General features: G+C 30.8%; 2 protein-coding genes across 2 annotated transcripts; both read right to left on the reverse strand.

Moving 5' to 3' along the window:
• On the reverse strand, window positions 1,563-2,297 carry LOC109329051. Its single transcript, XM_019562714.1, has 2 exons — window positions 1,986-2,297; window positions 1,563-1,906 (listed from the first exon to the last, which is right to left on the reverse strand). Exons 1-2 carry the CDS (start codon window positions 2,148-2,150, stop codon window positions 1,802-1,804), a joined length of 270 nt encoding a protein of 89 aa, XP_019418259.1. The 5' UTR covers window positions 2,151-2,297; the 3' UTR covers window positions 1,563-1,801.
• Window positions 7,999-9,814, reverse strand: LOC109330116 (CBL-interacting serine/threonine-protein kinase 11-like). The gene has a single exon (XM_019564150.1). The coding sequence runs from the start codon at window positions 9,618-9,620 to the stop codon at window positions 8,304-8,306; it is 1,317 nt and encodes a 438-aa protein (XP_019419695.1). The 5' UTR covers window positions 9,621-9,814; the 3' UTR covers window positions 7,999-8,303.

Raw genomic sequence — 14,135 nt, forward strand, 5'->3', positions numbered from 1 at the left:
TTCTTTACTCCAACAATAATAGGAGTTCTACAAAGTCAAAATTCATTGACATAAAGTTTCTTGTTGTTAAAGAAAGTGTTCAAAATGGACAAGTTTCCATAGAACATATAGAGACAAATTTTATGCTAGCTGATCCACTGATTAAGGGTTTGATACCTAAAGTCTTTAATGAGCATGTTGCTCATATGGGTGTTGTTCCTTAGGGTAGCTTAGTTCAGTGGGAGTATATATGTTTTATGTTTTGTTTTGGATATTATATACAGTTTTTATGCATAATAAAGTTGATGATTTATTGTTTCATTTTGAAATTGAACTATGTAACAATTGTGTTGCAATTAAAGACTCTAGATTGATCTCACTAAAGAATAAAGAATGACCAGTTGGAAATAGACATGTTTGAGATCACATTGCATGAAATTTCCATGTCACTCATCCATATTTGATCTATGTCATTGAGTATGTTAATATGGTGATCATGGTGGTCGAGTCACACTAAAATGTGATGAAAGTCGCGGTGGTTCCATAGTTAATATATGAGATGGACCAGATTGTATTAAGGAGAAGTCTAAACGTAAATAGCATACGGATGCGCGCCTAAAGAACCTGTGATATAATTGTATCATGAAGATATGAAGCTCAAGTGGGAGATTGTTAGAAATTATAAATTTCTAATTAAGGTGAGCATCATATATTTGATACAATGATATCAGCTATTTATTTTTTGGTTACATTATAAGTGATCTAATTAGTGACATCCCTTAGATTTCTAAAAGCTTATAACGGATATGGGCTTAATGGGTGGATACTCATCAGGTTAACCCATATGGGATATGGGAACCCTATAAGTTAACACATAAAGAAGGTTATGGTCCCCAATACACCAAATCAAATTCAGTTTTCTCCTCTCCCCATCAGAGTGAAAACGCAAGTCCAAGAGGAATCAGGGATTTGGTTGAGGAAGATCATCGTACCACAAAACCTCTTTCAGAAACGTAGATCAAATGAGCACATCCAGGAACATGGATTCAGGTATGACACTGCACCCTTTGGTTCATATATGTGTGTGAGAATCATGAAATTTAAGATCCTAGGATTGGTATTTCACCAATCATAAGGAATTTCCAACAAAATCTCTTTAAATAAGCTTATGCAAAAGCAATTCATTCATGTGCTTTGTTGTTGACAGATAGACATACATTTAGTCTCTTGGTCCATTCCTTCAAGGGGGTTTCTATAACTTCAACATTTATGAGAATATAAACACTAGAATAAAAACATAATAGAATAAGATGAGAATAAAAAGTGGAACATTTTGATCCCACTAAAAAGATGAAATCAACAAGAACAACTTCAAAGTAAAGGACAATTTATTACATACGTTTTCACATATCTTTCTCGGCCTGTAGCCGTGAATATATAGGTCAAAAAGATATTATTGGTGAGGAACTTATTCACTTAAGGAACTCACATAAGTTCCTTACCAAGGAACTAGTCAATATTTTCCAGCTTACTTGTAATTACAGAGTTATCGATGCAATTGCATTTAATCTTACTACAATAGAAAGAGTAAAATGCACACTTAATATGATGACATTTTATGATTATGGACAATCACTGAGTTATGGCTTTCACCATTCAAAACAACATTTAACCCAAAAAAACAATAATATGAACAACAAGCTATGATTCAGAGTATTCAAATTGACCCTAATATTACAATATCAGATTCAAAGTTCATCCACCCTTAGAAATCATAAACCTGAAAAAGGTAAAAATACCGTACAACCAATCAATGATAAAATCAACTTGATCGCTTTGAAGATGAAGATGCCATATTTCTCCATAGATAACGCCCACTAGCCATATCAACAAATGTCCAGAACCCAGATTCTAACGCAACCCTAACCTGAACCATAGAAATTTAGGGGTTTTCAAAAAAGCAACATTTTTATGAAAATTGAAACCAAAGGGGGAAATGGGTCGACCTTGGAATTTCCATTTGAGGAAGGATTGGAAGAATCTGAGGTTGATTGAGGAGGAACAATGTTATCATCGTCTTCAATTTGTGGTTGAGATCTGAGGTTTCTGAATACGAAGAAACCAGCCAGGGTTGCGGATAAGAAAATTAGGATTAGCCTGAGAGGGCACATATTAATTTGTTTTTCCCAATCAAATTCTTATGTGAAGAATTTAATTGAGAAATTCGTCTCTATGCTGGCGATGTCTTTGCCAAGAAGAAGGGATTAACCCATGGTGCTCAAGCTCAAACCATATAATAAAGTAATGTGCAAATTGTTTTTTTGGTAATACCGTCATACCGAAATCCCTTCACGTTTGTGGGTAAGTAACTAATTATTTTTCGATGTTTGTAGTTATTTCTTCAAATAAATAACAAGTATCACATAAAAGAATTGAACCATCGACATTTTGGGAGATTGAGTGAGTCCTTATATTATTAAATCAACATATCACTGGTATGTAAATTGTTGTATGAGCTATGATGGGGACTTTGTTTTTTAAAAATAATTTTGTAGTTTTAATCTAATTGTATAAGGTTTCATCGTATCCTTAAATTTTAATTTTTGTAACAATACTCATTATAAAAACAGTCCTATCTGTAATATCTGTCAACTTTTATGACTTCTATCAATTTTTTGGTACGTAATATATCTATTTTCCGCACAATTCAGGATATTTTAATATTTACATTAACTCAAGTTAATATATGGTGTTTATACGGTTAAAAAAAACGCATTCCATATTTTTTATATTTTTTAACTAACTTACATTATTTCAATTTTTTTATGTTTTAGAAATTCGTATTTACATTTAACTATTCAATTATATTCTTATTTATTATAAATTTTTTTCATCACATACTTTTTCATTTTTATTTATCCATCTTCTTTTTTTCATCACATATTTCTTAAACTGTGTATATAACATAAAACGTCAAAAGTTGTAGACAAGAGTAGAAGAACTATGATTTTTTCCAATTATACCATTAATTTTTAGAATAAATATCAATTTTAGTCTCTCCTATTTTTCAACATTACTAATTTACTTCTTCAAAAAAGTAAAAACCTAAAATAATCTCTAAAAGTTTTAAATATGGGTCAAATTAATCCTTTTTTGGATCAAATTATTATGTACCAAGTGTTACAAAAACTTACTAAAAAAGACTAATTTGACTTGTATTTGAAATTTTTTGAAATCATTTTAGGTTTTTTCTTTTTTTTTGAAGGAGTAAACTGGTAAATTGAAAAATATGATAAACTAAAATAAATATTTACTCTAACTTTTTTAAATGAAAAAATCCAGACATATTAGGAAACTTAAATTTTGACACAAGTAATTAATTTGGTATATTTGTGAGATATATATATATAGTAGGTGGCGGTTGATGGGGTATGTTAGGTACATGCTGACGACCAAGCATGGCATGAATTTAGAAAGGAGTGGTGAGCATGCATGCAACCACTCTTTTTGACCCAGAAAAAAATGTTTGAAGATATCAACAAAAAGAAAGAAAAAAGTGATTAAAAAAAGTCAATTTAGACAAAGTGATTTCAAACCCGAATTAATAATTTCTTCTTCTGAGTTCTGTCATTTAAAATTAGGAGGAAATAGTGGAATTAGGTCATGCCTGCTATATGAAAAAAGGCATGAAGTTTGCACCTTCAATGAACTCTCTATACCTATGTGGGGGCTCAGATCTAAAAATCTGCATCAGCAAAAGTGCATGGAATACAAAGAACGAATAAAAGAAAATTTTGATGTTACAGAAAGAAAGCAATTAGATGTGATTATTAATTTCGATGTTGCAGAAACAAAACATATGTATTAGACTGAACGCATATATAATGTTAAATTATTTGAATAGTACATTGTTTGGAATTTTAAAAAATGAGATAGTGGTATAAGATTTTTTTTGTTTAATTTTATGTATTTTTATTATTTTTTAATTGTATATAGGATAGCCCTTAAGTCCGTCCCGCCCATCCTTAGACATAACATTTTATCTCATCTATTACATGTATAAGAAAAAAATGTCTTTCCACATTGCATCTTCTATTTATATATTGTATATTTTAATAATTTATTGCTAATAATTGATTGATTCATTTGTTTTTAAATTATATCTCACGATAGATGATGAGATTTGAACATCCTTTCGCATTCCATTTAATTTTTGTTTCATCTACTTTTATCCCTTCTTCTATTTTTAAAGTTAGGAAGTTGACTTTAATAAGTTAGGGACATTGATTTTTATAAAGTTATTATACAATATCGATATATATATATATATATATATGGGGTTTGCTAACATGGGGAAAGTGTTTTTTCAGTTAGGTACATGTTAGTAATGTGTACCAAAAGAATTGGACAAAACACTCTTACTCTTTTGTTGGAACAAATTTTATAATACGAGTATTTTTGTAAATGACCTCTAAAACCCCCCAACACTTCAATCCCCCTCCTCATATCACTCATTCTCAAATTTCAAAACCCTATATTTCTCTCCTCTTCTGCAACCACCTTCGCCCATATTAAACAATATATATTATTGGTGGGATCAAGAGAAGAGCAATTTATAGTAATTGCTTCCTTTTTATTGGGTGTTTGGTTGACTTAGGTGTTCAGTATAACCTTGCAGTCCGAGAAACTTATAGAGTGGTAGAAATAATAGGACCTTCAGTCAAACTCTACAAGCCGGTGTTATTAGGTTCCATAGACACTGCAAGTTTATTTTCCCTTTTGAATGGGTGTTATAGCATATGGTCGGACTCAGGACTTGAAGAAGCTCTGTTCAGTATATCAAATCAGAGTAATGTTGAGCTAGACTGCATTTGTAGAAAATTAGTTGAATCCATTAAGTACATTCATGAGCTTGATGAGCATGTACATACTATTGTATTATGTTTAGTGTTTGTGCTAAACGCTACCAAATAAGGTGAATCATTGTAGGTCTTTGGCATTACACTTTGTTTTCCTTTACTTTTATTTTCTTATTGAATTGGTTCTATCATATATTAGTGAGATTTAGTTGTTTTCTATTGCAAAGTGTGGTCATGGTATCACAAAAATTGTGCCAATGTATAGTGGTGTTATAGTTTGGTTCTCAATTTGAGCTTATTAATTTGGGGACCCTTCCATTTGAGCTTTTAGGTGCTTACTATGAATCAAGTGTTTCAAATATTGGTCAAGTTCCTGGAGACAAGTGGAACGAAAGAAGACATGTGGAGACAAAATGATGATCAAGTTTACATTATACAAAAAGATGAATAGAATAATGTAAACTAGATTGCTCCATTTTTATTTCCAATCAGTGTTTCCATATCAAGGATACTTAATCCTATTATTGTATCTAAAGTCAGACAAAAGTGTAGTTCTATGCTATTTGGCAACAAAAGTGTATAAATATACATTATGCAATGAAAATTGTTCACATTTACATTTTCTATAAAAGAATCTTTGTCAAGCTGCAATTAAATTAGTTCTACATGTAATAAAACATATATATAACATTCATTTGTGCAGAATAAGTGCAGGTGGTAAAAAAATCTCAGTCTCTGTAATTATTTTTATTCTTCCTATCTTTTAGTCCTCTAAAGCAATTACTTTTATTCTTCCATACTTTATAACATTCAGTTTCTACAATATAATTACTTTATTCTTCCTATCTTTTAGTCCTCTAAAGAACAATAGGTGTAGGTGGTGAAAAAATATCATAATCTATGGTTCACATACATTTGTGCAGAAAAAATCTGAGACTATGCAACATCAAGTGAAAAAATCCAATCCTCTAAAGCAACAGGCGGTGAAGAATAAACCAAAAATGAGTAATGGACTTCACAAATAAATGTTCACAAAAACTAAGCTGTAAATAAATGTTCACAAAAACTAAGCTCTAAATAAATGTTCACAAAATTAAGCACAATTGATGCAAAACAATATTGTTTAAATAAATATTCACAAAACTAAGCACAATTTGTTTACATTTGGACCTGAATTAATGAAGTTAAGTAAAAAAACTATTAATTACTTATTAGGAGATTGAGAACTCAACAATGAGACTTTTTTCCTTTTGTTTGGACAATTTCTTGATTCATGATTTGTTCCACCACAATTAAGAAAGTGACAACGACGTGGTTTTTTTGCAACTTCAACTCCCCATTTTGGTCTTGATCCATTCTTTTGGTCGACCTTTTGTCTTAGAAGTGATGGGATTCTCAATATCGCAATCATCATCACCATCTCTAACATCACTTTCCAAATCAATTGTTTGTTTTGGAACACCCGACATATTTTTTACCAACTCAATGACTCGTTCTAATTCTTTAGTAGCTACTACAACTCGATCTTTTGTCTTAAAGTTTCAACTTCTAGGCATTGCATCATAGACCGAAACTCAATAGATGACTTATCATTGCAATTGATTATGTGATTAGATTTTGGGATCAATGAACTCTCTCGTCTCCATCGAGAAGGAAGATATTTTTATGGGACAAAAATAGTCATTCTTCAACAACACTCGAATAGCATGTCTACACAATATCCCACAAAATTCAAATTCTCTACAAGAACAATGAATCGATTCTTTATCCTTCTCTTTTATCAGACTTACCAACCGGCCTCTATCAAGCTTGGTATGATACTGCACTATGTAAGAGTCAGTGTCAATTTTAGATACTGCACTATGTAAGAGTCAGTGTCAATTTTAGATGCTGCATATTTTGAAGATAACTGAATTTCGTGTTGGAGTAACTGAAAGACATAAGGTGTGAGTATATTTGCAGCATGTTCCTCGATTGGAAAACTTGTTCTAATTTGAGGATTATGATACTTTTGACGCATTCTTGTCTCTTCTTCAGCTTGATTTCTAATGTTGACAGCAACTCCAACCTATACAAAAATATACTAATTATGAAAAGTTAATTGACTAAAAATAACATACTTGAAACAAGGAAACAAAGTAAGCACATACTTGATTTACAAAGTCCATCACGCTCGTTCTGACATTCAGGAATTTTTTAATATATGAATTTATAGATTCTGAACGTCCAGTTGTCATCATCCCAGCAAAAAAATAGTCCTTCAAATTGGCCAAAGCCTAAAATTGACGATGAGAATACAATGAGACAATATAATGATCTTTCCTAGATCAAGGTTGTGAACCATCATTTCCCATTGTTGCTCAAAATCACTTGCATATTCTAAATTGTATAGCCTATAGAACTCAGATTTGAAGTCTTCATATTTTGGCCCAAAGAGAAAGAAAACCAATTTGGAAACTTTGATACAATATGCCATATGCAAAATGCATGTTTTGTGTTTGACAATTCCATTGAAATAACTTCTTTAAGTGCATGATCTTGATCTATGAGAATTGTTCTTGGATATTTTCTCTGACAAAGTATAAAAAACTCTGAAAAAGAAAACAAAATATATAAAAGATTAAATGTTCCAAGTTAAAACTTAATTGATAAAAACAACTTCAAATAATAAGAATTTACCTTTAAAGCCCATCTGAAGGAAGATATCTTCTCATCTCGCAATAGACCGCATCCAGAGAAAATTGGATTTCCAGGATTATCAATGTCAATCCGGTTCAAAGCTGTTCAACCCCTCACTTGATTAAGACTACAAACCAGAGTTGTTTTTAAATCCGGTCAATGGTTAAATCAGTCAAACCATCCAGTCTGGTTATTACATCATTGGTATTTACGAATTAAAATCATATAACCATTAATTAAATCAATAATGTGATTTTGATCACTGGTCCAACAACATGAGAACTCCTCCCAGCCATGAATACCCTCAAATTAAAGAAAATGATATGACCATTGCAGCAACAAATCTAGCTATACTATAAACATACAAGAATAAATAAATGCATTTTTTATTTTTCGCATAACAACACTCTGACACGTTCATATACATTTACATATTCTACCGAACTAATAACCTAAAAAGGAAATATAAAAATAAAAAGAAAAAACATAAACATAGGTATTATAGGTAATATTATATATAACAAAAATCGGTGGCTAATGAGGTAAATCAGTATCCTCGCTCACCGATTATAGTTTACACTTTACAAAGTAAGCAAACTCATTATTTCAAATTAGTATAAAAACAGAAAACAAAAATAAACATAAAATCAGAAATAATTGTGTTTGGACGCACCAATTTCCCAATTTCTATTTTCCTTTTTCTCTCTCTACAGTCTTCCCTATTGAAAATTTAGATTTAACCCAAATCTTTTAATAATAAAAAATTGGGGAAATCTTCATTTTACTTTAGTCACCGGCAACCTGCAACTCAGGTAACTCATGATGCGACGTCGTAGCAATACTGGAAGAGCATAACAGCTTAGGCTTAAGCTTATTTTCCCACACATCCCTAAACGCCACCACGTCACAGCCTCTCCGGTTTACCTCAATCACCACCATCTCCGCCGTTAACCGGTAAACCTCAACCCCAATTCCAAAATTCACATTAGCCCCTTCAAGCTCAACCCCACATTCCTTCTTCCACCTCACCGCCAATCCCGCCGCAACCGCCACCTCCTCCACTAACTCCACCACCTTCTCCGGCGACCCCTGCAACACCACCCTTTCACCACCATCCATCTGCTGAAACAACCCAGACAAATCCAAACCCGACGAAAATGATATGATATCAAACGCATTCAAATCCACCACCTTCTCTGACCTAACACCTTTTGACCCGAACCCTCCACCATAATCCTCTTCATGAAATTTAATTTCTTTATACCCCTTTTTAAACCATGGGTCCCGGGTCATCGCGTCAACGGTGATCCGGGTCTCTGGGTTAGTATCCAGGAGCTTTGACAGAAATCGTCGAAGCTCCTGAGACATCCAACGTGGACAACGAAACTCGCCTTTATAAATCTTCCTATACATAACCATCAAATTGGGGTCATTAAACGGTAAATAACCAGCTGCAAGAACGAACAAAACGACGCCGCAGGACCAAACATCAACTTTAGCACCATCATAACCTCGTTTTGCTAAAATCTCAGGTGCCACGTAAGCGGGTGTTCCACAAAGGGTATGGAGCAACCCATCGGGTCGGATCTGTTCCCGAACCGCACTTAATCCGAAATCCGAAACTTTTAAACTTCCATTTTCATCGATTAAGAGATTCTCTGGTTTCAAATCACGATGGAACACGCCACGTGAGTGGCAGTAACCGATGGCTGAGATTAACTGATGAAAATATCGACGGCTGAGATCCTCCGAAAAACGACCCTTTGAAATTTTTGCGAAAAGTTCGCCACCGCGAACGAGCTCGATTACGAAGAAGATCTTGGTCTTTGTGGCGAGAACCTCGTAGAGACGTACGATATGAGGGTGGTGGAGCTTGCTCATGATCGAGATCTCGCGTTTCACGTTTCCGGCGAGGCTTGTTCCGGCGAGTTTCTTCTTGTTGATTATTTTCACCGCCACGCTTTGACCCGTTTTCACGTTCCGCGCGTAGTACACCTTCGCGAACGCGCCGCATCCGAGGAGACGGCCCAGTTCGTATTTCCCGAACAACGCGGTTTCCTCCTCAGACGACGCTGCAGCGGCGGCGTGTTCGATCTCCGGCATGGTTGAACCAGAGGTCGAATTATGATTCGGTATCAAAAGTAAAATCAGATGATAGATTTGATGAATTGAAGAATCGAATTCAACTGGGTCGCTCGCAAAATTCGATTTTTCTCTAGTTTTGAAAGAAAAAATGAATAAGCAGCGATTTTTTTAGAAGAAGAAAGAGTTTTTTTGTTTGTTTTTAAAGGTACGTAAGTTTAGGGCCACTGATAAATATAAACTTTTTGTGGCCACACAGGTGTAATATGGTTCAGTATAAAGTTAATTAGTGCAATAGAATGTAGCCACGTGTATAAGTGGTCCATAGTGTAGATGAGGTTGTTGTTTTCACGCGTGAACTGAAATCGTCAAAATGGCTAAATTGGTAGAGAATTAGATTTTGAGAAAAAAGATGAATACACCCATTTAAGTGTGTATAATTTTATAAAATGTTATTATATTATTTATCATTTATATTTAATTATTATTGAAGACTTAAAAAATTAATACAAATAAATATTAGATGATATAATGATTATGTATAAAGTTTTGGACTAATAATACATATATACTACATTATTACGTTTTTAGGCTAATATTTTGTTCAGATTCTTATAAGGTAAGATATGGAAACTTAGACAAGTAGAGTTTGACCCATTTATCTCATTAAAAATTTAGATTTATATGTGGTATATTCCAAAAGTTTGGTATGTAATAGGAATTTAAAAACTTATTTTGTTATAAGCTTTAAAAATACATCAACAAATATCTATAAATAGATATATTTAATATTAACAATTAAATTATATTTTAATACAAATTGCACATATAATAATTTTAAATTTGTTAAAATAGCATAAACATTAATATATAATATAATTAAATATTAGTTTGAGATTTAATAAACTTTTAAAATGACCTAAAATTTGACCTGTTAAGTTAAACAATTTTAAAAAAAATATTCGTTTAACTAATTTATGAAAATGGAGTTGTCCAACCTAACTAATTATAAGTAAGATAATAGAACTTTTATAGGTGGTCTACCCTAATTTCACTATGGCTATGCAAGACATATGTCTTATTGAGTTTATATTTTTTTTAAATTAGTTTTTTTAATATATTTTAAGTTTGATTGGATAATTATTTTTTATAAATATATTTTTATTTTACATATTTTGTTTAGAATTAGTTATTTTTTCAAATTATAATCTCAAACAATTTTAATTTTATGATCTATGTGTATAGTTATACTCAAGGAAACTTAATTGACAATTTTATTATTCACGAGGAAAAAAATTGACCATTATTAAAGCTCAATAAGTTAGGTAAATTATGTTGTCTTTTTTAGAGTAATGGATATCAACTTAAACCCTAATAAATTAAATTAACATTTTTGTTTCAAACTATTAAAACATAGTATCATAATAGTGCATCCACCTGTGTTAGTGTTAACAGAATAACTGACATGACTCAATTACATACATGGTAATTCCAAAATGGGGATCACCTATCCCACTTTTTTGTGTCCCAACCTAATAGGAAATTGCCATCTACTTAAAAAGAAAAATCACAAAATGATAAAGTAACTTTTTTATGCTAGTTGATAATCTTTGATTAACTTAGTACATGAGGACGTGGTTTTTTAGGGACAGAAGATCCTCCTTCGTAATTCTAAGCTAAAGTTTTTGTCTGGATGCAATTTCGAATTTTAAAGAATTAAAATACGAAATAACATGGTTTAATATCATCTTCTTCTCCCTCACTAACTCCGGGAATCGTTTTAGAAATGTGGTCTCAATATAGTGGCAATAATCAAAAGGTCTCAATTTTTTTATTATCAAATGCTTTCAATTTCAATGGAGTGTCAATGTAAGATTTCGTTAGTGTCACATCTTTGCAAATACATGACTCACAATAACTACATCAGAAGTCACACATGGTAATATATTATTAAATTTGTTGCTATTTTATCTTTTTTTTTCTTCTACCTATTTAGTGTGTTTAGATAGACAAAAGGAAGTTAGAATTCATTTTTAATCTCAAGAATGGTTTTTATGTTAGTATTACATATATATTTGCCTAATCCTCTCTCCTCTAAAATTACTTCGTGTATTTCAATTTTCTATTCTTATTCTAAAATAAGTTTACCCATTAAATTAATTGGTCACCTTTCCATATCATCAAAACTTAATTAGTTATTCTTTCAAAATACATTCTACTCAAGCAATTATAGATCAGTGATAAAGTATTACCACGATTGTGTTGTTGTTAAAAGTTATTAGACATTACTTGTAATTTTACTCAACTCTCTGTATGTGCTTAATGGTTTTTATCTCATCAGCTTCATTCTTTTGTTTCATATTTGGTTTTATATATGTTAACCTTTTTAAATGTTTGCTTTTCTTTTGTTTTATTTGGTTTTGTATATGTTAACTTTTTTAAATGTTTGCTTTCAAGACGTTGGTTGTTGAATTTGAGATATATGGTTGGTTTCCTTTCAAATTAAGTTAAAAGATAATATGATATTAATAAGGATGATTTGGGTTGAAAATGTGGGTGAACAAACCCAATTTAGAGTTCAAAATTTCATTTATGAGGACTAATGTAATACTTATGGAAATCCTGAAAGACTAAAATTAATGTTTTTCGTGGAGGTAGTGAAAAGGAAGAAAATGACACAAGACAGTGTTATTTTGTGTATTATTTTTTTAAGTTTCGAAATGACATCGTTTCATTAACAAAAAGCTAGCAATCAAAATTATAATTTAAGTTTAATAGGATTTAAGTTGGTGCCCACACAAAATATAAGGAGATTTAAATGGATAATCACTCTATTTATTGTCCTTAATAAATGATAATGTTGAGGAATCAACAAATCAGAATGTCCTTTGGTAGCTTAGATGTATCATTCTTAATAATCCTTTTAATCTAAGTATTCTATATAAATTTAAATCTAAAGGCTGAAGATTGTATTTTTTCTCTCTCATGTAAATTAGCATTCCGACTTAAATATTAAAGTTTGGTTGGAATTAAAAACATTAACTCTCAATGACTAAATCTTTCAATTCTGAAAGTTAATTTTACATTTTCAATCTTCTTGGGAAGTTGGATATTAAATCCATTCAGACTTTATTAGAAATCAACTATCTCATAATTTAATGATATATGTTTTGAAGCTCTTGCTATACTGGAAATAACTTAGACTCTCTATTAGGTGTTTATAATAGACTATGTTATCATGAATATATTAGGATTAGAATCTCTAAAAAAAAACTATTTAACTTACCATAAAACACTTTATGTCATCTAAATGTTTATTAAGCGTTAGTTTATTTAGTTATATTATATAATAATGTTTATATTATAATGAAATTTATAATAAAAATGTATACACAAATCTAATATAAATTTTATAGTTAGATTAACATAATTAAAAGTAGATTTATTAACCTATTTAAATGTAGATATGATGGACTATTTCAAGACTATATAATATAGTAAGTCTTTAAACAAACTAATATATTAGGTCAGACTTTTAAATATGTTTGACATATAATTTGAATTTTTTAAACATACTAACAAACTAAACTCAAACTCCTATATATTATATATATTCAGTTTGTTTAAGATAAAATCTGGCCCACTCCTTAATCTAGATCAATGTATCTTCAAAACCTCAAACTACAGCCTAGAGCTGCAATGAATCTTCAATGTATTACCTGCAAACTTAGAGACCTGTTTAGTTGTAAGCTACATCCATTATTTTATAAATTCGTAATAGGTTGTTTTATAAATACTGAGGAAACTGTTGAATTTTATTGTTTTTACTTCAATATTTTATTTTCTCTTTTTGAGACAATGAAGATAATAATATAATTGTTAAAGTAATTAAATAGTAACACAAATTTTCTGGAATAAAATAACACTTATCAAATAATGATTTAATTCGTTGGATCTTTTTATGAGACACTTTAGAGATTTTTGATACTATTTATAAGACCATTTTCAAAGTTTTATTACAGTAAACAATTCTGTTACAAAAAAAATTATTTAAAAATTATTTTAGTTTTATAAATAAATGATAGTTAGTTTGAATAATTTACACACTTCTAATTCCACTTGAATTTAAAAATACGAAAACATGAGTTTGCGTGATTCCTAATTCGAATGATTAGATTTAATAATAACTAGTCTTTCATCATCACTTGTTTCTCCTCACTATTTGAAATCAATTCAAAATTACTTGTATGTGAAAATGACATGAATTCTCCCATTATAAAGGGGAAAGTGTGGGTTACCATTTTTATATAATATATTTTTACCAGTGAGATTAATCTATGCATGATCCAACATCTAAGTTGACATATCTCTCCCAATTAACTATGATTTTATTTTCATATATATATATATATATAAAAACCCAATAATTGAACTTATGATCACATCATGGACCCAACTCCATCTTCTCACAAGGGTTTCTGAGTTGTCAATTTCTATACATTAATAAGAGACAGCAAATAGATGCTGAAAGTTATA

The sequence above is a fragment of the Lupinus angustifolius genome, chromosome LG16 (assembly GCF_001865875.1).
Source record: "Lupinus angustifolius cultivar Tanjil chromosome LG16, LupAngTanjil_v1.0, whole genome shotgun sequence".
NCBI lineage: Eukaryota > Viridiplantae > Streptophyta > Magnoliopsida > Fabales > Fabaceae > Lupinus > Lupinus angustifolius.

Coding starts and splice junctions, on each gene's coding strand:
- LOC109330116 (XM_019564150.1), bottom strand. CDS start 9,620: ATGCCGGAGATCGAACACGCCGCCGCTGCAGCGTCGTCTGAGGAGGAA.
- LOC109329051 (XM_019562714.1), bottom strand. CDS start 2,150: ATGTGCCCTCTCAGGCTAATCCTAATTTTCTTATCCGCAACCCTGGCT. Junction 1,907..1,985: donor CCTCAAATGGAAATTCCAAG/GTCGACCCATTT, acceptor TCTATGGTTCAG/GTTAGGGTTGCGTTAGAATC.